This window comes from Giraffa tippelskirchi, chromosome 1, assembly GCF_054371585.1.
Source record: "Giraffa tippelskirchi isolate mGirTip1 chromosome 1, T2T-mGirTip1v1.2.pri, whole genome shotgun sequence".
In the NCBI taxonomy this organism is placed as follows: Eukaryota; Metazoa; Chordata; class Mammalia; order Artiodactyla; family Giraffidae; genus Giraffa; species Giraffa tippelskirchi.
Genome location: NC_137275.1, coordinates 209,933,106 through 209,959,821, shown reverse-complemented (window position 1 = coordinate 209,959,821; position 26,716 = coordinate 209,933,106). Strand labels below are relative to the sequence as shown.

Here is a 26,716-nt window from a genome sequence, read left to right as displayed (position 1 = left end):
GTATGATTATTAAAATATTACATATATGATAAAAAACAATGAGTATGAAGACAGTAATTTCTATGAAAGCTAAGGCGAATGCTTTGGGAAGACTCTATGCAAGTGAAAGTCACTCAGTCATGTTCGACTCCCACCAGGCTCCTCTGTCCATGGTATTCTCCAGGCAAGAGTACTGGAGTGGGTTACCATCCCCTTCTCCAGGGGATCTTCCTGACCCAAGGATCAAACCTAGTCTCCCACATTGCGGGCAGATTCTTTACCATCTGAGCCACCAGGGAAGGCCTGTTGGAAAGACTCAATAAAGATAGTAAAACTACCACTCTTGACTTAAGTGTGCATGAGAACTATAAACATTGGAAAGGAATAAAAACCTAGCAGTCTATACTCAGCTTGCTGCATTATTCAGCATCTCTAAATTCTTGATCCATTTTAAAGAAACCAATATTTCAAATTATTACATTTTTTTTGGTGGTTTACATTATTGGTATGTTCAATGCTGCCAAAAGAAAAAGACAATAGACAACTTCAGAAGACTTAAAATGTCATATATAGAACTAATACTTATGTCAAAGCTTGGCCAATGATTATTTACTTGTAGTTTTAAAAAACATTTCTTTTACAATGGCTTTCCTCCTTAACCAAATTTTTCAATTAACCAATCAACAAGCAATGCCTATAGAATTGGTTAAGAGAGCATCTATTATATCCTCAGTCATTTAAAGATGTATAAACATATTGATTTTACATAAATGAGATCATGCTATAAATACTGCTTTATGCCATTTTTCATTGACTATATTGTAGACATCACTTCAAGTCATTAAAGATCACAACATTTTTAGTACATACCTGGTCCCTCCTGTTTAAGTTCTCTTTAATGTTTTCTTTTATTAGAGATTTAAAACTATGTACCTTTCTTGTTGTCCTCTTCACAAGATTGACAGAAAACTTGGAATTAATCTTATGGGCAGTCTAGGGTTTCTCATACAGCTAATCTCCTTTTCTCAATTTTCACATGCCTGTTTTTTAAAAAAATTTTTCTAAATTTTCATATTAAAATTGTTTTTTGTTGTCAGCTGGAAGAATCCCTTCTGGCAGATAGAACAGATCAAACACAAACCCCTAATATCCTGTCTCCAAGTGTGAGGTTACAGTATGAGTGTGGTTGAGTGAAAGCCCTTTTGCTTTGCCTTCAAGGCAATTCCTTACTGTCATCTCTCTGGTCTGACATACCTGGCCAGGGAGCTTATAACTACCTAGAGAGCTTTAAGACGCCTATTGAAATTGCTGATAAGCCCAGGAAATGGTCTAAGAGCTTAGCTTTGCATTTTCTGGAAGCCTAAATGTAACCTAGGTACATCTTCTAAAATTATTTTTCTCAGGATTTGGACAGTAAAGAAGGCACAAAATCAAATTAAAGGCACAAACTATTCCTCACCTTCACTGATACTTGCAACAACTGAAAATAATAATGTGAAGAGTCCTGGCCTTGTGGGTTAGTTCCACAGCACCTGGAAAAAAACAGGAGGTCAAAGGGCCTCATGGGGTTTCCCTGGTGGCTTAGATGTTAAAACATCTGCCGACAGTGTGGGAGACCTGGGCTGTAATCCTGGGTCAGGAAGATCTCCTGGAGGAGGGTATGGCTACCCACTCCAGTATTCTTGCCTGAAGAATTCCACGGACAGAGAAGCCTGGCCACTACAGTCCATGGGGTCGCAAGAGTCGGACACAACTGAGCGACTAACACTTTCACTTTCAAAGGGCCTCGTAGGACTTTGGGTTCTTTCTGAACTTTTCAACACCTCCGGGAGCTTTGAGCACTATTTGAAGCTGAAATTTCAATCACAGCTTATATATTCCTCTAGAGTGCACAAGCAGTATGCCTCCTAAAGAGACCCTCTAGATTTTTATTTATTTTCTAAAATTTGAGATTGAATAAAGATTATCCTTCTCATAGCCAAACAAAGAGAAAAGATTTCTTGGTACCTTTCAGGAGATGTGAGGTTTTTCACAGGCTCTTTAATCACTAGCTAGTCTATATAACTGGAAATTGTGCAAATCTGCTTCAAGACTACTGCCCCCCAAAAGAGAATGAATAGTCTAGAATGGTTAACATTATTCAGTATCTCAAACACCTGGAGTATTTGAGGACTCCTCACCAAGGTTCTATGACAACTCCTTTTGGCAAGGTGGTAGAGATCAACAACCAGGCCTATGATCTGGGCATTACTCAACATTTGCTAATGAAAAGCAGCCTGTACAGCAGCCTCTGGAGAAAAATCCAAAGTTACATTGGATTTATCGGTACTGTAAAAAAACCTTCCACTTATAAACACCCTTTCTTAGTTTCCAGTATCATTTAAAAAATGATTAGTTTTAAACAAGCTTGATTTTTTCCAAACATTAATGGGGGCACAGCTATAGCCTAAATTTTGGCACACCACAGTTTCACCAACTCACCAACTTAGCATCAGGCTTCGATTTATGTGCAGGGCACTGTACCAAGCACGAGTGTTTTCCATGGCAAATGTTATCTAACAGGCTTTTCCATCCTGCCTGGTGATTGAATTCAGTTCCAACCTTCATACTCAGGCTTCGTACTCAGAGTGACTCAGACTCCAACTAGGAAGGCTGGCCAGGCAATGGATGAGCTTTGTACTTTGGAAATTAGGTTTTACTTAGTATATTTACATTTATCTTTCACACTTCAGGGATCCTAGAACATGCTGAGACACACCAAAAGAAATAGCTGGGGAATTCCAGAGCACCCTTGCAGTATATTGACCCAATTTGAAAACAAGATGTTGCCCACAATCACTTTCTATTGCAGAGTTAGCAGAATATGCCACCCCAAAGTATGACTGCAGAAGTTCAAGACATGCCATTTTCTTGAAAATGCTGCTTTGTTATATTGATTATTTTGAGCTCTAGGCACTTGAAAAACAGCAAATGCAGGCTGAGACATTCTCTGAACTCTCCTTATCTCCCTAGACAGATTCTCTAAAAAGAACTCAGATGTCATAAATCCCTTTCTCAGGAGTTTCATCAGTCAGGGAAGATTGACTCTTATCACAGAAGAGACTAGAAGTCGACACCACACCCAGACACACTTTGTCACAAGCTCTCACGCCTCTCATCTATTCTTCTAAGGGCCCGTTCATCTTTCCTAAAAATCATTTACTCTCCCCTAAAAGGCCTGCTTCCTCTCTCCCCTTTCCCTATTAGGATGGTATTTAATTTGAATTCTAAGCCACTTAGAGGAGTCACTCATTTTTCCCTGGGTATTTCACATGTATACAAGAGGTATACATGTTAACGAACTTCTGTGTGTTTTCCTCTTGTTAATCTGTCTTCTATTATAGAGTCTCAGCTAAGAACTCAGAAAGGTATGGAGAACAATTGTTTTTCCTCCTCTACACTATTCATCACAACTCTGGGCATGGGAAAGTGTTACGACACAGCAGACAATGACATTATTTCCTATAAAATTTTATTTATTACATAAAAAACTCTATACATTTGTTAGACTAAAATACAGTTTTCATTATAATTCTGGCAACGGAGTTAGTACACAGAAAACTTAGCATTAGATCAGCACTTTTGTTTCTAGATCATATTTCTGCACAAGGAAAACATTTCAAAGCTCCATTTCACGTTGGCTCATTGTACTCTGAAGCTAGATGGAATTCCATCCAATTCAGAGCTATTGTAAGTTAATTTCCCAGCAAGATTTGATAACTCCAGAAAGTTAATTGCTTAATATACATATTTTTAAAGTTCTCTGAGAGCACAACCCTCTGTAAAGTCTGTACTGTGTCAAGAACAACAGCCACAAATACTACAGGGCTACGGCCATGTCCGTGGGGCAAGTTCAAGCACCTACATGTTTATTTCCCCACCTGAATACAGTGTAGTAGCACTGTAATAAGGAAATATAATAAGGGAAAAAAACCTCAAAATAATGCTAAGGTAAAGATACCAAACCAGGGAACTCATGGAAGGCTTAACTGTGATCCTACAGTTTGTAATGGACAAAGACCAAACGTGATACAAAAATTCATTGTGACACTATGAAATAGGAATGCAAATGGCAAAACAAAACCAAAAAGACAAAAAAGGCATCTGATTGAGAAATATGTGGCACCACAACATACTTCTCATGGTGGATTACAAAGCAGTGAGACACTGATGTGTGCCTGTTCTGCTCAAATCACCCCATACACTGGACAGGATCTGACAGTGGACATGAGGCTCAGAGTCTGAGAGATGAAGAGTAGGTGGTAGGTCCCTTGGCACTGACTGATCTTTCAAACTTTGCTGCTTTATTCTAGGAGACTGTTCTAACTTAGGAGTTTAGGAAGGCTGTGCTACAAAGTACTTTGTTGGACCTTTGGTCTTCAGAAGATATGCTTTTGTCTTTGGTTGTTTTCCCAGAGCCCCTGTCATTTTGTTAGGTGCCCTCCACGCCATTCTTCCCACTCTTTTGTTAGTTGTAACAAACCAAATCAGCCAACAGCCCACTGAATTAATTTCACTGGGTATAAGATCTACCAGACATGCACTCAGTGATCAAGGATATTCTGAGACAATATAACTGAAACTTCATTATGGGCTCCCAGCTTCTTTCATAGGATGGAAGAAATCAAGAGAACCTCAACAACACCATAGTCTAGTAGTACTAATGGGACATAATGGAAGAAAGGTAACTTTCTCCCTCTGATGTCTTTGAAAATAATAATTGGCCAAAACAAGAGGGTCAGGAAGTTCTGAGAACACACTACCAGAACCCAGAGGATGGGGAAAATGTACTCAGCAGTTTCTGTCTTCAATCATCAGTTTCAAAGCTGTCCTAGCATTGTTTCATTCCTCTAAATTACTTCATACGATTTTTGAAAAAAAAAATTCTGGCCTAATGATCAACATGGTAAATGATGGAAGTGCTCACATTTTCTAGTGGCAGGTAGAATGGTCTGCAGGATGCTGGTATGAAGTTCACTCCAGTCCTGTGCCCATTCATTTTCCTCAAGTCTTCTCAATCCTTAATCACATAGAATTGTTTAACACATCTTCCTCAAAAAATAAATAACTCCAATTTCTGAGTTGATGAGATGGATGGATCAGATTTCTAGGCAAACGTCAGGACACTCCCCCTTCAGGTCACACACTTGTATGACAAAAAGGCGTTATCAAATGTGGACTGGACTTAGGCCCTTTTCCACCCAACATGGGAACTTCCATCTGTGGTCTCTCTCTTTACTATTGTGGAAGTTTCAGCAGAGCTCTTCTGGGGTATGGGGTGGGGAAGGGAGCTGACTTTTTTTTTAGTTTTTGGCTGCACTTCAGGCAAGTGGGACCTTAGTTCCCCAACCAGGGATCAAACCCATGGCCCTTGCATTGGAAATGTAGAGTCTTAACCACTGGAAAATCGGCGAAGTCCCTGACTTCTATTTTCTTCACAATGTCAGTTGTGACATTTCCATTGCTTTCTTCAGCTTGAAAATACAGGTAATATTTAATGTCTGACTGTAAGTCATGACCACTGGAATCAAATTTTAGAATAACTTCAGGCTCTTTTAAGGATGTCTGCCTGCTTTTTCAAGGGCCCAGAGGACCCTCCAGCACTCTTACTAGTAAGGGGGTGAAGTGAAAGTCGCTCAGTCACGTCCAATTCTTTGCAACCCCATGGACTATGCAGTCCACAGAATTCTCCAGGCTAGTATACTGGAGTGGGTAGCCTCTCCCTTCTCCAGGGGATCTTCCCAACCCAGGGATCAAGCCCAGGTCTCCCGCACTGCAGGTGGATTCTTTACCAGCTGAGCCACAAGGGAAGCCCAAGGGGGTAACTGTAAGGGGGTACATGTGAAGAAATTCTAAAGAAGGAAGGTGAGGTGAATGTGGGCAGTAGAAGTGCAGTCCCATTGGCAGTGGCCCAAGGCTGCTCTAGTGGTGACTGGAAACCACTCAAAATGGGAGGAAACACCCACCCCCCCCGATTTAATGCTTGGAGAAAAACAACCTTTGAATTTCTCCCCCCAGCATCTGCCATTAAAAATTGTTGTCAACCATGAAGTACAGTGAGGTTGCTAATTTATCGTCTTCAAATGTTCTCAGTCATGTTGACTGAGATATATTTTTAGACAGAGATCTACTGTTAACACTATGCCATAAATGTCACATCTGAGCGACAATGTTAAAGAATCTAGTGTTTTGGTAGATGGATAATTATAGAGATTCCCTATTTATTTCCTTTTGGATTTTCTTGTCCATTGTAGATAATTTGGTACCTTGCCAAAAATTCATCCTAGGACACAGACATTCTCACACATTCAAGGAAAGAAATCTCGAAGATTCAGTGTTGATCGTCCTGTTTTTCATTCACATTAGTGTGGTTTCTACTTTCAAAGCTGGTACTAAATTAAAGTTTTCAAGCTACAAAAAAAACGATTCCAGACAACAAGGTCCTACTATATCAGAGAACTATATTCAGTGTCCTATGGTAAACCATAATGGAAAAGAATTTTTAAAAATATTTATATCTGAATCACTTTATTGTACAGCAGAAATTAACACAACATTGTAAATCAACTATACTTCAATTAAAAAAAGGATGATTCCAGGTCTGAAATTGGTAAGCACCACCTTAAAAGTATCTTCATTGGAGGCCTAATCACTACTTCATTTCAAAACACAAACCAACTTTAGAGTTGCCTCTGACTTGTGTTCATTAGGCTCTAAGGAGGTCAGGTGGAGGCTGGCAGTCTGAGGGTCCTAAAACTCTACCAGCATTTTAAATATTCATAGGTAGGCTATGAGACTTTGAGAGAAAGATAGTTCATTGCTTTCATAAGCTTCTCAAAGGGCCCCTTTGTCCCCACAAAAGATTACAAACCTGCTTTTGAATGCATGCGTGCCAAGTCACTTCAGTCGCCTGCGACTCTTTGCAACCCTATGGACCATAGCCCACCAAACTCCTCTGTCCATGGGATTCTCCAGGCAAGAATAACTGGAGTGGGTTGCCATGCCCTCCTCCAGGGTATCTTCCCAATGCAGGGATCAAACTCATGTCTCTTATGTCTATCTGTATTGGCAGGCGGGTTCCTTACCTCTAGTGCCACCTGGGAAGCCCCTTGCTTTTGAATATCAAATATTAAATTCATGTCTTAGCAAATAAAAGTGAGAGACTTCTGAAACATTTGGAAATTACAGCCTTTTGATGTTCAGCTAGATCTTGACTAGACTGAGTTACTTGAAAGCTTTGCTATTCTGAATTCCCTGGTTTACAGTGTTATTTCTCAGGAAATCATTCATGCTGTAAAAGTGAGTATCAAAACTGAATAAAATAGCCCAATATTTGGGTCCCTAACAACTGCATGTCTTTTTTACAAATTTACTAATGAATTCCTTTAGAAAATACCAAACTTAAATCCTTCTTGTCTAATTTAGAAAAGTGATAACTGTTCCTATGATATTGAAATGGAAGCACAATTTGTCTTTTTTTACACATATAAAAAGGATATGGGGAGGAAGAGAGGGTACTGTAGTATTTCCATAGAAAAGGTTTTCCACAGAAATTCTAAAGTTTAAAAACTTTGTATTGAAGTTTTTTATAAGAAAGATATTTTCAAAGATTTAAATCTTGGATTAAAATTTCCCTCTTAATTAAAACTTGGGAGAATAAGAATTTGACTCAAATTTATGAAACATGAAGGGGGAAAGCATGCTATTTAAAAATTTTAAGTGTATACAACATGCTTTTTATTTTGTTTTCTAAGTTTGCCAGCTTTATATTTTTTCTTGGCACATTAAGAATTCTGCTTTTTTCACAATTTGGGCTATGTGCCATGAAAAAGATGAGCTAATTCTGAAAGCAGCCACTGTCTATGAAGAAAGACTACTTTTCAAATGGGCCAACATGTATTCCTTAGTACACAAAGATACATGAATATGCATTTAAAGCAAAAGGCATTCTACATTGTGAATATATAATACACAAAGCTCTGCTTTATGCATTTACTTATGAACTCACAATTTTCTAATATATATCCACAGACCACATCTTAACAACTCTGGGCAAGCCATTATAGTGCACTTTTCATTTGTCAGATGGAATATACGAAGAGAATACAGAAATTAACTGTAGCAGGTACACTGATAAGCCTCCACACTCTGGGGATTTCATTTTTATTTTTTTAAGTAACAGTAAAAACAGAAGAAAAATAGCAGTAGAGAACTTACTGAAAGGTGAAAACTTATAAAGACCTTTCTGAAGGAAACGTCTCAGAGGTTATGTTAAGGCTATTGGAAACTCCAAAAATTCAAGTGAGGCTACTGATCAAAAATAAAATAAAACATTCAGGTCACCATAACTATCAGCTCTAGTTTTGGAAATGACCCCAGAAATCTACACTGAAGGCCTTTCAGTGGTCTTTATTAGCTAGTTGTGGTGCTCGGTGGAAACGGTCTGGGCCTTAGGGGCATTAATACAGCCTCATGAATATTTGGTACCTGTAGTTTCCATAGGTCTTTTAAGGAAAAGAGTGGGAGGAGCCTTACTCTGGTTTCAAGCTGTTCAGGACCACAATACAGGAAGGAGTCATCTCCTCACTACCCTCTAGTGGGGTGAAATCCTGAAACTGCCCTGCAAGATAACAGAGCCCTTGGCAGACCAAGATCAGTGGTACTGGGAACTGGCAGCTTAATGCCTTTTGCTGCAAAAAGAAAAAAATGAGTCAGAGAGCATCTGTACAAAGGGAAAACTTAGTTGCCTCATAACTTTTAAATAGACTCAGTGAGTGCCCCCTCCTCAACCATTATGGAAAAAGTTGAGGCACCAACATACACTTAAGCTACTTAAAATTGCAGTAACTTAGGACTTAATTATGCAATAGGATAGGATAAAAGCTCTAATCCTTAAACATTAAACACTGCATTAAATGGTTTAAGGGAACAACCTGCTCTGAGCTGTGCTCATCTGTGCAAGGATTATACAATCTCAGTGCTCTAGCTAAATTCCTAATATTTACCTAATGTACTGGTAAGCCTCCCAAAGAAGATGGGTCTCTCGGATTTATACTAAAATATAACCTTTTCCCTTCCCTATCATATACAGCAGAGCTTACTCTTCAGGCAGGAGCCCAGAAAGTCTGAATCGGGCACCAGAGCCTGAATCTTCCAATGGCAGCAACAATTATGTTTCTCTTCTCACTGTGATCACCCTTGATGAGAGAGGACGCTAACTACAACTCTGGAAACAGGCATCCTGAACATGCTTTTGAAGATACACCACAGAAAAAGATAAAAACCACAACACACAGTCAGTGGTTTATAAAAGTATTCAGGTAACCACATTTCACAGATAATTTTTGTTCTTCATCTATTCTTCTCACTTGGGCAGAGATGGAGGCAAGGAGCAAATAGCAGTAAGGCAGCCCAGAGCTAGCTGAGGAATGACTCGTGATGAATGAAAGCGGCAGCAGAACTATCCAAACATAACCTCAAAACATTCAAATATTGCTAAAAAGCCTGTGAGTCTTTCTAAAATGCCTCAAGGAATGAAGCTCATGAGAGAGTGATATTCTATAAATCAAATATCTCTCTGTGTGTGTCTGTGTAATATTATGCCTGTGCATAATAATATATGCACATCTGCATATATCTACCTGTATGGCACACACATTCACTGAAGGGGAAACAGGCTGGCAATTAATTTGGAACACAAATGACATGGTTACACATAGATCATAATTTCTAAACACAATGTTAGTAAAACAAAATTTATTTGTAAAACAGGACCTGTTATATAAAATGGCACACAATCCAGTTATACAAAAATACAAAATTTCTTTCTGATTACAGTTCTAGTTGCAAATGATAATTAGAAAGCATTCCTGGTGGCTTCCAAATAGCTGAGATTGCGAGCATACGGAACAGGGAGCAGCAAGAGTCCATGGTGCTGGGATGTCCAAGTGAGCAGAAACTAATTTCCAAATTCAAGACTTCCAGCAGGTCACTTTGGAGGGGCACCTCCTAAAATAACTAGCGCCTGGAATGTCTTCTGTTTTGATACCCATCTTCTAGACTTTTGCCAATCCTAAATTTAGTTCCCAGTGTTTCTTAACGTCCATAATCTGTGTGGCTATGAAACAAAAGGTATGCTGAATTTTCTTACATGATTTGCTCTCTCACCTATTTGGATGATGATTAGTTACATAATTATATTTATTTCATTTCAAATGATATAAAAGAGTACAATGATACCATTTAGTGACATCAGATGTGAGATGTTAACTTCTGGAGAATTATTGTTTCAAATTAGCTACTCTCATAATGTTCTTTTCCGTGATCTTGCCAAGACATGAACTCTTGTTTCTATTTTTATTTTTTAATTCCAGACTCTTATTGCAAATATTCTGAAAAATCAGAAATATTACATGAGCTTTGAAAAGAAACCAAGGCATTTAGCAAATTTTAGCCTAGCTAAAGAACACGGATACTTAAAAAAAAAATACAATTTACCTTTTGCAGCAATTTAAAGGTCCAACCCTTTGAAAGGAAGCACATTAGCAAACAGCTGCTTATTAAGCCCTAGTGACATTAATTGTATGCATTTCCATAATACCGGTCTAATTCATTTTCTAATTCTGGTAGGAGGCAATGCTTTCTTTCAAAAGATTCTCCTTCCATGGAATGATAAAATGCTGAGGCTTTTCTTTTTTTTTTTTGTACAGAGCCTGTATTTAGTGCAATAAGTTTAAAAAATCTGCTCTGAAATATTTACTTTACATTAACAAAAATAGCTTTTTTTAAAAAAATTGTAACAAAAAGGAGTTATCGCATAAACAGATCATGAATTATTCTTAGCAAATTACACTTTTTTTTCTTAAAGCATTCACCATTACAATAAGCAGAACAATGGAATATTAGCCATTCATATCTGGTAAGCTTCAGGAATTAAAAAACCCCCCAAAACCCAAAACCCATCCCCAAACACAAAGAACGTTCAACACTTGAGGATCAAAACGTTAACCAATTCTTCAGTTAAACATTGTAGAATTCTAGATACTTAACGAATTGCCAAGAAGAGGAGCACCTGCCAGTATGTTTTGAAGATTTTACAGCAAGCATTTGAATAAAATGGCCGTTTAGCTCTAAGCCACTAGGGTTCCTCTGAAGCAGAAGCCCAAGCACCGGAATTTTCAATGCTTTGTGTTCCATGTGTCTCTCCCTTTTTTATTCCTCCCAGCATTATTTACTCTGCAAACCGATACACAGAAACTTAAAGGCTAAACTTGCTGGGTGCCCCAGCTTCCTTTCAAATCAGGCACACGAATGTGTGGAGGATGCTACTAACATCAAAAGAAAGAAAGACAAAATGTAAGAAAAAAGTTTGCATAAGAAAGATTATCTACCCTTTCCTTTTTTACCTACTCTCTTTATAGAAGCATTAGGGTAAACTACAAATACCTGAGGAGTTGGTTACTTTTTAATGTTGGCTGACAAATGCATGAGTTATTATGAAAATTCCCAAATTGGGTCCACTTGTATGTTTCTAAAAGGAAAATGACATGGCTTCTTTGATTGGGGAAAACTGATTGGACTAAGTCCTTACTAACCTGAAAGCATATGCCTAGTCTTGTCCCACTAGGACTTATGCATCAGTAAAATAAGGTCTTGATTTTATGCACACAACAGGGAAATCACCCCTGAATAAACTTTAGACAGAGGATTCAGTACAATAATTTTACCTAATTTAAATAACTAAAGTTAAAATCTCCTCTAAGTTATTAAAAATGTTAATCAGATATGAATCTTAACATTTCCATTAAGACAATTACAATTGAAAACATTAAATGATGGCAGTTGCCTTGTAAAAGCCACCCGTATGAAAGGAGTACATGTTTGACAAAAATAAGCATAAAAAAGGTATTAAATCCCTGTTCCTTTTCTCTGATTTTGGCTGATTATGTGTGTGTGTGTATATACGTATACATATATATACACACATACATATACATATATACACACACCCACACACACAAATACATAGTTATGTGTATATATTGTTTTGGAATGTCAATGGGTTCCATAACGATCAGCTAGGTTCAAGCAGAACTTGCTCCCGAAGCCTAGAAAACAAAGTCATACAGAGTATAATCTTAGACAGTTATCATTAAAAGGAGATCATGAAAAAAAAAAAAAAGGAGATTATGAATGATGTTACAAATACACAGATGACCACGAACGGCAATAAAACAAAATGGATTGAGACTCCTTCTCCCCTGAACCTAAATTCCAGGGGCTGAAATTCCTGTTGAAATTCACATTTCCCTCTGAGTCATCTTTAAGATAGGCAGAGAATTCATCTCTAGTTTACATTGCTCTAGTGCCCAGGTTTTTTCCTCCATTTTCTCTGTAAGTTTCTCCTGTATGACAAAAAGCAGAAAGCCAGAATATCTTTTTCTTAAACCTCTACATCATATTTGGTAAATTTTTCTAAAATAATTTTCAAAGATTTATAGAAAGCCCTTACAAACCTTCAAAGTTTCCTTAACTAGTGAGGGTCTCTCTCAAATAAAAAAGTCTAAGAGGAAAATTGGAAGTACTTATATTGAGTTCAGTGATCCCCTGTCCAAAGTAAATATTTAAATCTTAGATTTCTGCACATTATTTTATAGACTAAAAAAACCTCATATATTAAACCATTGTGTTAAAGAGAAAGACAGTGAACTCGAACAGCAGTGTTTCTACGGATGATGGTCTGTTAACAGAACTTTCATCTAAGGGAACAACATGTGAATTAAACCAAGCAAATACAAACAAGCAATCCTAAATTCAACCAAGCCCCAAACTACAGGAGGGAATTTCTCAGATAATTCTTTAGGGACACACACAAGATGCGGGTGGTAGTTGGGGTCAACTCTTACCATGCATACCACAAAAGAAGAGAAGAAGTAGAGGTACTGATGAAAGGTTTAAAAGTTAAAAGATTTAACTATGCTGTCAACGACAGTTCACACTTTTCTCACAGGGACTTTTTGAACCACTTAAAATATCATTCTTACAGATCCAATGCTACAGTGTACAAAGCACCAGAAAAACAATGCACATAAAAGATGTATTTGGATACACAGCAGAGGGCTTTGTCATTAATCTGCAAGCGATGAACCAATGAACAACATAAAATAAAAGCAGAATGAAGAATTTAATGCAGTTTCTGAATTAAGGGATCTAAATTCAAAACTGAAAGTAATATTAGGGGGAAAAAACCCTTTCTACATTTTTGGCTTCTAGTAGAACGCCACATAACGTAGGCAATTCTCCTAGTACTAATACCTATGAATGAGGGGTCTAGGTAAGAGAAGATATATTTGCGTTCTGGTATGTCACAGTCAGCTATCTTTCCCCCAAGAATAATACAGAAATACCTGCTAACTCATGGTCAGAGTAGCTAGTGCTAAACTTCTAATTATTTCTGCCTTTCTTTAAACACTTATCGCTGAAGAATGATTTAATGTAAGCTTCAACCACTGAAAAGAGAGAAAAGAGGGGAGAGTAGTTTACATTTTAAGATTGTACATGTCTTTTAAAAGTTTTAGGTTTGAAACCTTATTTTCTGAACAATTAGGACAACCAAGCAGTGGCAAGAAGGAAGCCTTCCTCATTTTTCCAGACCACCTTGGAGTTGGCAGAATTTTCACTCCAATCCCCTCAGGCTACATGAAATAAAGGGGATGCAGGAAAAAGGGTAGGAAGGTGAGGATCCTAATAGGAGAAACTGGTGATTAGCGCCCCTTCCCTGTTCATCTAGTTCTGGCTGATGTACACTTAAAACTAAGAGTTTATATGGCCATCCTAGATCTTTTTATTTATGATTAGAGCAACCTGTGCCTTGGGACTATAAGTGTTGAAGTTTTGATTTTTCTCATCATCAATGCTATTAAGAGCAACACTGAAACAGGCAACGGATGGGGTTATAGAGAAGAGTTTATGTCTAAACATTCTGTTGAGGTTTTAATGCAGGTTGAATATGCAATTATTTTGTATAAACATGTACCTCTGCCATGAACCCATCTCCTCTATTCCTACATACTTAAATGGACTTCTTAGAGACTTATAACTCAAACCATTTATTAAAGTATAAAGAAGAAAGACAAGAGAATCCTTACCTTACCTTTCTTGGGACACTATATGCAATTAGAAGGCATGTTATTTTAAATTAACTGTTTTAAGGATGTAGGCAATTATATAATATTTTGAAATAAACATGCTATTTAAGAAGAATACATTTGTAACACAAGCAGTAATTAGACCAATATAGCTAAAGACATCTGTCATTATGCAGTGGTAAGAATATGTGTGGGAAAAGCTACTCAGGATTCTCTTCCACTGGTTAACTTTAAGTTGCTTTTTTCAAATGAAAAGAGAGTGGTTATATATATCACTGACCAGAGATAATTTATCTTTCTCACAATTAAGCTGAGGCTGGAGAAGACCAGATTGTCTTACTGAGTGGGAATGTGGGTGTGGATGGAAATAGCCATGTTTGCTGCTGAAAAACCGCTTAAGAAACAAAGAAAGTACAGTTCAGACAACAGAAGAAAAAGTCAGCAAAGGGAGAAGAGAGCAACATAAACAAACCAATATTAAAAAGGGGGAGAAATATGAACTTCAGCAAGTTGAAAGGAATTGCTATCATCACTTCTGAAGTGATAAGTATTAAACTGTCAGTTCAAGTGCAAAACCAAATGTTCAGTCCCATGAAAACTAAACTCTAACAGCTAAAAACAAAAAAAAAATGGAAACTGCCAAGTTCACCTCAGGGACAAAGAGATCCCCTATCCCCGCCATGAACACTGTTCCTTTCAGCTTACTTTTACAGAAGGCGGTCTCAGCTGTGACAAGAATTCCGCCATCCAAGTGATGGGTAAACACACAAACAGAAAAAGCAGCATGTCCTGCGTGAGACAGATGACAAGGGCTTCTCCTGAACAAGTGCCGTCAGTGAAGAGAGAGAGAGAGAGGAACAGAAAGTGACACTCCTGGAGGGCAGCTGCCTCCTCATCACCACCTACCATCGGTTTTAGCTCTCTGGCATCAGCAACGCCTCCCTTACCAGCTTCCTTCATTGCTTTCCTACTGTTTTCCACAAACTCCTGAAAAACAGGGACCAGATTACATAAATTCTTAGGTCCTTTCGGACTTTAGATGGTAGATGATTTCTAAAGAATACTGACATGTTGGACTCAGTGATGGTAAATGGATGGCCTAAAAAAAACAGCAATAAATAATGTTTGGTGCCATACACAAGAATGGCTCAGTTTGAGGGTATGGACTGCAAGCTATTGGTATAAAATCTTTTTTCCCACCATTCCTCGTGACAATCTTACTTAGATTCAAAGAGATGTTTAGTTATCTGGAAGAGAAAATAACTCTTGTTTTTAGAAAAGACTATTTTCTCACCCTTAGAATATTGTTTTATTTGTTATTTTACTTTTTTCAATATCAAGGCTAAATAAATGAAACAAGAACATTTTATTCCATTAAGCCCCCTCTTTAAAATAACCCTAGGAGGTAAAAGAAAGCATTCACATGCTATACAACTACTAAGTATAGTATACTATTTTTACCAAGGCATAAATAAGCTACTTAAAAAAAATTGTCTATATGGCCTTGAAATTATTCATAACGCAGGAAGACAGGGAGTAACAACCAGAAACAGCTGGTCAGAAGCAGTTAAAATGGGATTATGCCCCAAAGGAAACATTTCTATCCTGTCAAAGTTTATGGAGCACTTCCTCATTCAATATCCTCATCATTCTTATAGACAAAACTAAAATGAGAAAAAACTATATTTTTTACTCTGTTTTTCATCAGTGGGTTAAAGAACAAAACAAATCCCTCCTTCTAAATGCCTTGATCACAAGAGAGATGCAGTGCTCTTAAGTCAAGTTCAATGATGAGAATAATCAGTTAGGATTATAATTGAGATTATGAAAATGTCCAAAATGTAGCTGGTGATGTTCTTAGTAACAGAGATAATGAGTACCAAATAGGTCAGTTGAATCATTTGGAATTTTTGAGACTGAAAAAAAATCTAGCTTATTTATTAATACATTTATTTTAGATTTAACTGGATAAACCATATTACTGGAAGATGTTTTGTTATTTCAACATTTAATGTTTAATCTTCAATACTATTCATTCTTGAGATAGGAATATTTCACAGATTAATAGCAAAGTATTATTAAAAAGCATCTTTAATTTGGTAGCATTTAACATAGATCCTGGTATTTAAATCATTTTAATATGGTTTCCAAATTTTTTAAAACATTTAATTGAGGTTCTAATATAGGGAAGCTGTAGAGGCTTATGTAACTATAAAGAATATGTTATCTTTGTAAAGGTTTGGATCTTGACTAATGGAAAACAATACAATCTACCAGTCATGGGTCTGATAATCTGTATTCATTACAAAACATCTTCAATTCGGCTTGGCACACCTAGGATAATGAGTTTTAACAGGTTGACAGCATAATATTTAGAAAGGTGGTGGATGGAGAAATACAGGTAGGCACTACAACCTTGGAAATAAAACCTTTCGTCTTTGAATCCTGATTCAGAAAAGGCACTTAGAAGGTGAGTGGTCCAACATTGCAGTTTCAAGGGCTAAAAACGCCTATTCAAGTTCATCTAACTGCAGAGACGAGGAGAGCAGTATGGAACAATGTGAACTCAGGACTCTTAGTGGGATACTGCTCTAGCTAGGTGGATTGAAATGGTCTCATTCATGCCAAAAGGGTCTTCTTCCCTGACTTCCCCAAGACTAACCTCATTCATGAGTTCTACAGATTAATTCTGAATTACTCAGTTGCATATAATGGGAATTAAACATAGAGAATGTTCTACAACATTTATATTAGTATTTTTAATCCTTAAAGCAGTAGAGGGCATTTGAAGTACTTACCATCAGTACTTTATCCATATAAAATTCTCTGCCTGGGCTCCCATCATTGTATTTTGTATCAACGGCAAAACACAAGAATAAAACATCCACTACCATTTCATAAATGGACAGGAAGCAATGGGCGACTAGGAAAGCAAAGAGGCAGACGATGATCAGAGGCAGCACCCATACTGTGTAATCTTGTTGGTAGTTGAGCAGCATAACCCCAGCCAAACCCGTGCTGCAGACTATCAGCACCTGAAATGGAGAACACCAAGACCATACTTAATAACGTCCTGCAGAAAACCTCTATTTCTTCATCATCTGCAGACTTACAATCCTCTTTACTATTTAGAAATGATGGCTGTATGAATTCATGCCACCTCAACTTACAAAGTGTAATCCATAGATACGCATATACGTGTGTATCATGTAACATAAAACATCATCCATGTTGACCATAAAAATAATCAAGTTTTCCAAGTGGTATGCTTGTTCCCTAAGACTTTACTTATTTAGTATCTGTGGCCATCTCTAAGAGAAACGTATACCTATCTTGGAAAAAAAAAATTACACACACTTTTAGCATGCAGAAGAAAATTATTGACATTGCAGGGTATTGCTGTATATTTTTTTCTAAGCATTTTTACATATATGAATGGTATCATATAAACAAATCATTAAAAGCTCTTCATTAATATTTATATATAATACATGCTTCTTAAGTACATACTCAGCTACACTATTTTCATTCTGTGGGTGTTTTAAAATTTATTTAACCGTTCTCCTACAGTTGGAGACATTGTTTTCGATATAAATAATGCTGCAACCAACATCTCTGAGAGCTTTCTCTTCGTCTCATATTTTATTTCCCATAGAACATGTGGTATGTTTAATATGATTTGCTATGAAGTGTTGAGTTGGACTATTTGTGAAGAAAGAGGTTGCCAAACACATTCATGCTGTAAAAATAACAGAAATAGCCATTTGCTCACTGTCAAGAACCACCTACTCTGATGCGTCATCACCACACAGGCAGCACTTTAAATTTTCTGTGGTCCATTTCATATATTTTATTTCAGTTTTTCAATAACCCTATGAATGGCTTATAGCGAACATTATCACCCTCGTATCATAGATTGGGAAACGTTCGTAGAGAGCCTAGCTGATCTGCCCAAGGCCACAGAGTAGAATAAAGAGCAGATACTACTCAAAAAATAGTCTTGTGATGCCAACACCATTGCTCTTTCCAGGTAAACATTCAGCAAATACTTGGATACTAATACATCACAGTAATAGGTACACTGAATCCTAGCCGCACTCTTGCCCAGCTCTTTACCTGGCCTAGCATCAAGCTGTAAATAACAAAGAAAAAGAAAGAGTCCTCAAGAACCACAGCAGCCTTTCCTTGCCCAGGATTGAAGACAAAAGATTGGGAATTTTTTTGTCTTTCCCCTCCTATTTGTCAACACCAAAGCATCTCTCATTCACCATTATCTTAACCAGGAATTATAATGCATCAGAGGATATACTGGTTAAGCTACAAATTGATCCCTCTCTCAGATGATTTTAGGGAGCAAAGCTGGGTCTGCTCCCCTCCCATCATTTTTGTGGCAATACATTTATGAATCTTCTCTCATGATGAGTTATTTCTGGGGTAATGTCCACAAACAGCTAATCAGGCCCCTTTTCTTTCACTCTTCCTGTTTCAGTTTTTTTTGGTTTCAATTTTCGAGTGAATTATTTCTTACCCTCTTCTTCAATGTTTTTACATCTACCCTATGGGAGAACTGAGCTGCTTTATGCTCTCTCTATGCTGCTAAAAGTTAAACCACATTTTAATGTTAAAGCCAATAATAGGCAGAAGATGTGGCTCAGACAAAGCAGATGTTGAGACAAAAGCTGTTGAAGTAGAATACTGTCACATGAGAAACAACCATGAAACTCAGTGGTATTTAGCTTAAAAAGTCAAAGAAATGTAATATTTACTCCCTAATATAATGAAAGGGTATCATGCATCCATTCAAGCAGAGGATACATTAGTGCTTATCAAATTATCAGATGGGCTAGGAATCACTTGGGGAGTTTGTGAATAAAATGCAGATTCTTGAGCCTTGCCCCCAGAGAGTCTGATTGGTTGGATTTAAGATGAAGTCAGCAATATTCATTTTAAAAGTACCTCCAGTGAAGTCGCTCAGTCGTGTCCAACTCTTTGCAACCCCATGAACTGTAGCCTACGAGGCTCCTCCATCCATGGAATTTCCCAGGCAAGAGTACTGGAGTGGGTTGCCATTTCCTTCTCCAGGGGATCTTCCTGACCCAGGGATCAAACCCAGGTCTCCTGCATTGCAGGCAGACACTTTACCATCTGAGCTACCAGGGAAGCCCAAAAGTACCCCCAATGAGTCTTAGAAAGTCCACAGCCTACAAGTAGTATGGTTATACCAGGTGGGTGTCCTCCATGGTGGAGTACACTCAGCCAAGGGAGTGTTCAAGAGAATCACTTGGGACTTTTATTTATATTTCTCATATGCTAAAAATTTATTTTTTATTAAAAGCTATACATATATCATAAATAAATAAATATACTGGGGAAGTGTGCTCAAAAATTTTAATAGGATATGTAATTTTAAAAGTTTAGACAATCTTATAATAAAGGATAAATTATCGGCAAATCAGGGTAGAATGTGAGAAGCAGGAAGAAAGGATACTAGTTTTGGAGTCAGAAAGACGTAAGATTGAATCTGAGTTAGTACTTTTTAGTTTTGTGACTAAGCAAGTTCATTTAACCTTTCTGAGCCTATTTAAACATCTATTTCTGCTTTATTGACTATGCCAAAGCCTTTGACTGTGTGGATCACAACAAACTGTGGAAAATTCTGAAAGAGATGGGAATACCAGACCACCTGACCTGCCTCTTGAGAAACCTGTATGCAGGTCAGGAAGCAACAGTTAGAACTGGACATGGAACAACAGACTGGTTCCAAATAGGAAAAGGAGTACTTCAAGGCTGTATATTGTCACCCTGCTTATTTAACTTATATGCAGAGTACATCATGAGAAACGCTGGGCTGGATGAAGCCCAAGCTGGAATCAAGATTGCCGGGAGAAATATCAATAACCTCAGATGTGCAGATGACACCCCCCTTATGGCAGAAAGTGAAGAAGAACCAAGAAGCCTCTTGATGAAAGTGAGAAAGGAGAGTGAAAAAGTTGGTTTAAAGCCCAACATTCAGAAAACTAAGATCATGGCATCTGGTCCCATCACTTCATGGCAAATAGAGGGGGAAACAGTGGAAACTGTGTCAGATTTTATTTTTTCGGGCTGCAAAATCACTGCAGATGGTGATTGCAGCCATGAAATTAAGATGCTTACTCCTTGGAAGGAAAGTTATGGCCAACCTAGATAGCATATTAAAAAGCAGAGACATTACTTTGCCAACAAAGGTCCGTCTAGTCAAGGCTATGGTTTTTCCAGTGGTCATGTATGGATGTGAGAGTTGGACTGTGAAGAAAGCTGAGCGCCAAAGAATTGATGCTTTTGAACTGTAGTGTTGGAGAAGACTCTTGAGAGTCCCTTGGACTGCAAGGAGATCCAACCAGTCCATCCTAAAGGAGATCAGTCCTGGGTGTTCAATGGAAGGACTGATGTTGAAGCTGAAACTCCAATACTTTGGCCACCTTATGCGAAGAGTTGACTCACTGGAAAAGACCCTGATGCTGGGAAGGATTGGGGGCAGGAGGAGAAGGGGACGACAGAGGATGAGATGGCTGGATAGCATCACCGACTCGATGGACATGAGTTTGGGTAAACTCCGGGAGTTGGTGATGGACAGGGAGGCCTGACATGCTGCGATTCATGGGGTCGCAAAGAGTTGGACATGACTGAGCGATTGAACTGAACTGAACTGAAAAGAGATACAATATGACATACACCTTGTAATTGCTAAAATAAGCATTTTGAAAGCATTTTACATAGTGACTGGTAATCTTCATTTCTTCCTTTTTTCAGTCATCAATCTTGGATTTATGATGAATTTTCTCTTATGAAACCCATGTTTTGAAAGATTTTGTTTACCAATAAAATAGCATCTATAAGTAATAATTTATATTTTCATTTTTTAATTGAATGAACTCAGATTAAACTGTCAGTTAGGACATATAAGTAGTGTCACAAAAAGTATTATCAAATAGACATAAAATAATTTCATATGGAAGCAAAGAAACTTAAGATTTGAGGGATTTTTTTGGGTATAGTTTTCTTGGTATAAATATGCAATATCTATTCGACTTTAAAATGTTGAAATATAGCTTCTACATCTTTATTCTTAACCTTTGAGGACCCTATAGGTCAGCAATCATAGGTCACAAGCCACTAAACTAGAGGAGCTAGGGTCTCTTCTTTTTTTTTTTTTTTTTTAGGGTCTCTTCTAAATCTAATTTACCATTCCATAAAATCATTGGGGATTCCTAGAAACAAAATCCATGACACTATTTTTTGTTTTCTTTCTAAAATCAAGGTTTTGAGAATTAAATTTTAAATTTGAAATAATTATGGATTAATGTGAAATAGTAGAAAAGTAACACAGAACGAACCCCATGTACCCTTTATCCAGTTCCCTTCAATGACAACACTTTGCAAAATTATATTGTCAGTAGTGAATACAAAGTCACAACCTAGATATTGACACTGGTACAGTAAAGATAGCGAATATTCCCATCATCACAAGCCTCCTTCATTTTAATTTTTTATAGCTATCCCTACTTCCCCCCACCCCATCACTAACTGGGCAACCACATATATGGTCTCCATTTCTATAATGTCATTTTAAGAAAGTTGTATAAATAGAATCATACAATACTTAATCTTCTGGGATTGGCATTTTTTCACTCAGCATAATTCCCTCAAGATTCATCCAAGTTCTTGAATGCACTAATAATTTGTTCCTAACACTTTTATATTTATTATGATCTATCTAGTTGAACTATCTGACCAAAAACTATTTCTACATACTAGTAGCCATTAATTTCAGTTAATTTCATTAACTGTAACAAAAGAAACTCTTTAAAAGATTTATTGTATTCTGTAATCAGAAGTATATTTTTGAAAAAGAAAAACAACCAAAAGAAGAAAAAGGAAAACAAGAAATTCATTTTAGTATGTTAGAAACTCAGAGGTTTATTTTTTTTCTCTTATCTTTTTCCTTTTTTGATTTGTCAGTTTAAAACCTGTTTATCTTTCATGGTGTTAGGTCTTTTTGTAAATAACATTAGATATATTATTCAAAATTATACTTTGCTGGAAAGCAACTTGGAAATACATATCAAAAATCCTATTATGTACTTGAACTCATTAATTCCACTTCTACAATTCTGGCCTTAGGACATAAGTATTACTGTGGGCAAGAATTGGTATACAAAAGTTTCACTATAGTATACTTTATAATAGTAAAAAATCTGAGGAAAGTTCAATAGTAAAATACAAAAACAAAACAAAGGCTTTGTTAAATAAATGATACAATTGTATAATCACGTTTAAGACATTTTTAATAAAATGGGAAATGCTCATAACATGAAATGAAAAAAGGGATACAAAACTGTCTTTTCTACCAGATTTTAAATTCGCTTTATTGACTAGTATTATAACCAGCATCCAGAAAAGCCCTTGGTATATTATTAGTAGGTACTCTGTAAATACTTGTTTAATGAGTAAAAGGTTATGAGAAACGTAAGGAAAAAACCTAAGAAAAAAAGCCTGTCTTCTTCTTAGAAACAGGCTGCTGAAAAACTCAAAGCCACTTTTAGAACACTGCATTTTATCATGTATATATTTTTCCATTATAAAAATGCATAGAAACTTTATCATGGTAAAGTGGGAGGAGGACTTTGGAATCACTCATATTTTCAATACCTGAAAGCAATCATTATTAACATTTTGAGATATTAATTTTCATTTTTTTCTTATGTACATTTTTAAACAGTCTGTGATAGTCGAGTTTTACTCAGCTTTTCCACTTACCACATCATACACAAGCATATTATAAACTCTTAATGCTGCTGCTGCTGCTAAGTCGCTTCAGTCATGTCCGACTCTGTGCGACCCCATAGATGGCAGCCCACCAGGCTCCGCCGTCCCTGGGATTCTCCAGGCAAGAATACTGGAGTGGGTTGCCATTTCCTTCTCCAGTGCATGAAAGGGAAAAGTGAAAGTGAAGTCGCTCAGTCGTGTCCGACTCTTAGCGACCCCATGGACTGTAGCCTACCAGGCTCCTCGTCCATGGGATTTTCCAGGCAAGAGTACTGGAGTGGGGTGCCATTGCCTTTAGGGAATTCCCTGATGGTCCAGTGGTTAGAACCACAGTGCTTTCACTGTGGAGGGTTCAGGTTCAATCCCTGGCCAGGGAACTAAGATCTTAAAGATTGCATGGCATGGCCAAAAAAATTTTTAAAAAAAGGTTTAATAGGCAAATAGTCTGCAGATTATTACTTCCAACTTTTATTGTTAGGCAGTAGACTGCGTACATTTGGTCACTATTATAAATAATGCTGTATTTAGAATTATCTCTAGTAGTTTACCATCATTAGAATCACTGAATCAAAAGGCTTCAGGGAAAAAAAAAAGGCCCAGGGACAAAATTTATGTCAGTTAAGGCAATTATAGCTCACAGTGATTTAAAACTTTGAAGTCAGACAGATCTGAATCTGAACTCCAGCTCTGCCACATTTGAGTTTTCTAAATTTGGACAACCTACTTAGCTCTCTAAACTTTGGGTTCCTTTGCTGTAAAATGAAGATAATAGTAGTAGCTCTCCTTATGGGGTGGAGGGTGGGGGGACACTTCACATAAAGCACTGCCCTCAGTACCTGGTACCCAGTAAGTGTCAAAAACTTTTTAACTGCTCTGTATATTTATATTTATATATATATTTTTTAAGTTGCTTTTTAGGTACTAGGGGTCGATTATAAATCTGTAAAAAATAAACCAAAAATCTAAGGTCTCCCTGAGTTATTCATATAGCACACAAATAATAGTAATGGTTAGTAACAGGGTCAGACCTGTATTTAGTTCTTAATATGAATTTACTCATTTCATTCTTACTATAAAAAATTTCTTATTGTAAGAACATGACAAAAATCCAGGAGTCATAATATATGTTTAATTATAAATTTTCAAAATAACTATCTGTAGAGTTGTATAATTCTTCTTAGATGACTGTTGCCTGAGAACTTAAAACTACACAGTGCTATGGGATGAGGGTTAGGGGTGGAAGGAAGCCTCCAGAGGGAGGGGATATATGCATACTTATAGCTGACTCAACTGTTCTATAGCAGAAACAAATACAACATTGTAAAGCAACTATATTCCAATTAAAAAGTAAATTAAAAAAACCTACATAGTGCTAATCAATGCCATTCAACATCAAATACTTTGTCCTTTTTCCTTTGCAAAGGAAAAATGTGCTTTTCCTTTTAAAAGCACAGTGGTTAGAGTAAAAAGTGCTCAATAGTAAGAGAGTAGCATTGGACAGAACAGTGCCCATCATGATAATGAGTAATTATTAAGGTTATCAAAGCAATATGAAAAAATACATAACAGAATATGAAATGAAAAGAGCAGAACAAATAGGTGTGTATAGCAGGACTGTTATACTATAGAAATATAAGCCTAGAAAAAACATGGGAGGCAATATAAAAATAAGTTATTAGGTTATAGTGGTGATATCTTAAATTTTCTGAGTATTTTATGGTTTGAAATATAGATACAATGAACCCCAATTATAGTGTTACCTAATATTTTTTAGATTTTAATAGCATAGAATAAAAAGACCCTTGAGGACAGTTAATTCTCATTCCCTAACAGTTCTATTTTAAGGGATTTATATATAGTTAACGATGACCATTAATATTCATCAAGAACCTACAATGTCTCAGGCACTATCTTAGGTACTCTATACATACTAATTAGCCTAATCCTCACAACTCTAGGGGTTTGGCACTATTGTGACATCAATTTCACAGATGGACAAACTGAGGCACAGAGTGGTTATGTACCCTGCCTTACGTCACACAGCTAGTGAGACCAGGATTTTCATCCAGGCAGCTAGGCTTCAGATGCAGTGGTCCTAACCACCACATGGACTGTTTCTTATTTCAAAATATGTCAGGAGAACCACGGGCAAATTACAAAACTGTGCTTGCCTCCGTTTCCTCATCTGTATCATGAAGTTAATAGATAATAATAGAACTTCCATTACAAATTTGTTATAAGGACTAAATGAGCACAATACCTGCAAAGTACTTAGAAAAATGCCTGATATATATTAAGGGCTCTGTAAGGGCTTACTTTATATGATGTGACTTTTAGGTTTTTGGTGGGCTACATATATGTTTTAAATTGAAGAGCAACTATTACATATGTGAAAATTTACTGTATGTCTCAGATAATATACTCAGTTTTATTACCTTGCCGAGGAATAACATGAAATCCCCCACCATGTTGATGGCAGCTACTCGCAAAGCATTCTCCACGAGAATGACAAAGGCATCCTTCGCTGAGGTGCAGAAATTGGTGCTGTTGATAGCTGTGGCTGTGTATGCATTCTGGACAAAAGCAAAAACAATTTTTTATCAGTAAATGTTATCTTTACAATTTAAACCAAGGATAGTTAAAGCACAGCTTGCAAAAATATTTCACAGTTAAACCCATGGCTTTGGTGAGGAACAGATTTAGATTAAGTACAAGGAAATATAAGACATTAAAAAAAAAACAAAAAAAGCCTAATATGGTAAAGAGAACTCAGATGGCCTAGTTTCGGCCCTTTAAAAACATTGACATTTATTAAAACACACATAAACCTTTCCAACATTCATTACCTTCTTCCCTATCTTAGTAAATCAAACCATAATTTAACCTTTCCTAGATACCTTGGGTTCATCACTAGGCATTTCAGTGATGCTTTAAAAGCTACACACACGTACAAAGGCACCAGATTGCTGTGCTGTTATATCGGGAACATCTATTTCCGCCTCCTTGGCACTTTCTTCTGTGCTGTCACTTCTCACAGTTCTTGCAGTAGACAGCTCTTTGGTGCTGATTTTATACCCCTCCCTCCTGGGGCAGCACATCAAATCCCGTTTGAGAAAACAATGCTTTCTCATTCTCTTGGAGTCTGAGTGAGGTTGACACTACCTCCAGCTCTGGGGGGAAGCGTTGATCAGTATAAGTCAATCAACATGTTTTACCCACAATGATTACTTCAGGAATTGGTACATAAACGAACCAGAGACAATGAAAGTAAAAGATGTTCCCTTGGGCTTCTGGGAAAAACAGAAGTGTTCTTTCTCTTCCGTAGGTGCTCCTGACAGAGGAGCTCTCTCATGCACCTGGACGCAAGGTGTGAGGATACAAATGACCACGCCCGGCTGGCCAACATAATGGAAGTCAGAGCAGAGAGAGAAACCAGGTACTTGCATTTGGTGACATTGTTTACATGGTTAGGAACCAGCCAGATTCTGTACTTCTCAGTTACAGAAGCTAACAAACAGCTAAGAATCTCTCCCCTTCTTCCCACCCCCACCCCTTTCTCAATCTTGCTCTTTTGGGGGCTAGACTGGGCTGGTTTTCTTTCTCCTGTAGTACTCAGTCCCCAGCTGACATATTTTATCCAATGGTACCTGCTTCTGTCTCCCCATGTTTTCTTTGATTAATAGTCACTCTGAATTTTTTTTTCTTCTTTTTTACATTACATTCTAGAATAGCACTGACATTTTCTG

The 26,716-nt window shown here is 37.2% G+C and overlaps 1 protein-coding gene across 5 annotated transcripts in view; it reads right to left on the bottom strand.

Annotated features, from left to right (window-relative positions):
* SLC44A1 (solute carrier family 44 member 1) overlaps positions 1 to 26,716 on the bottom strand; it is a 219,006-nt gene that overhangs the window by 39,254 nt on the left and 153,036 nt on the right. For 2 of the 5 annotated variants that reach the window (XR_014064004.1, XM_081524921.1), the window contains exons 13-15: positions 25,406 to 25,543; positions 16,964 to 17,200; positions 15,072 to 15,152 (exon numbers count right to left, since the gene is read on the bottom strand). Coding sequence is in view for 4 of the 5 variants with exons in the window: in XM_081524921.1 (XP_081381047.1) it covers positions 15,072 to 15,152; positions 16,964 to 17,200; positions 25,406 to 25,543 (456 nt within the window). In the remaining variant the exon portion in view is untranslated. Of the gene's footprint in view, positions 1 to 10,704; positions 12,423 to 13,858; positions 15,153 to 16,963; positions 17,201 to 25,405; positions 25,544 to 26,716 lie in introns of those variants that run through there. The other 3 variants (XM_081524899.1, XM_081524910.1, XM_081524888.1) reach the window with 3 other exon arrangements.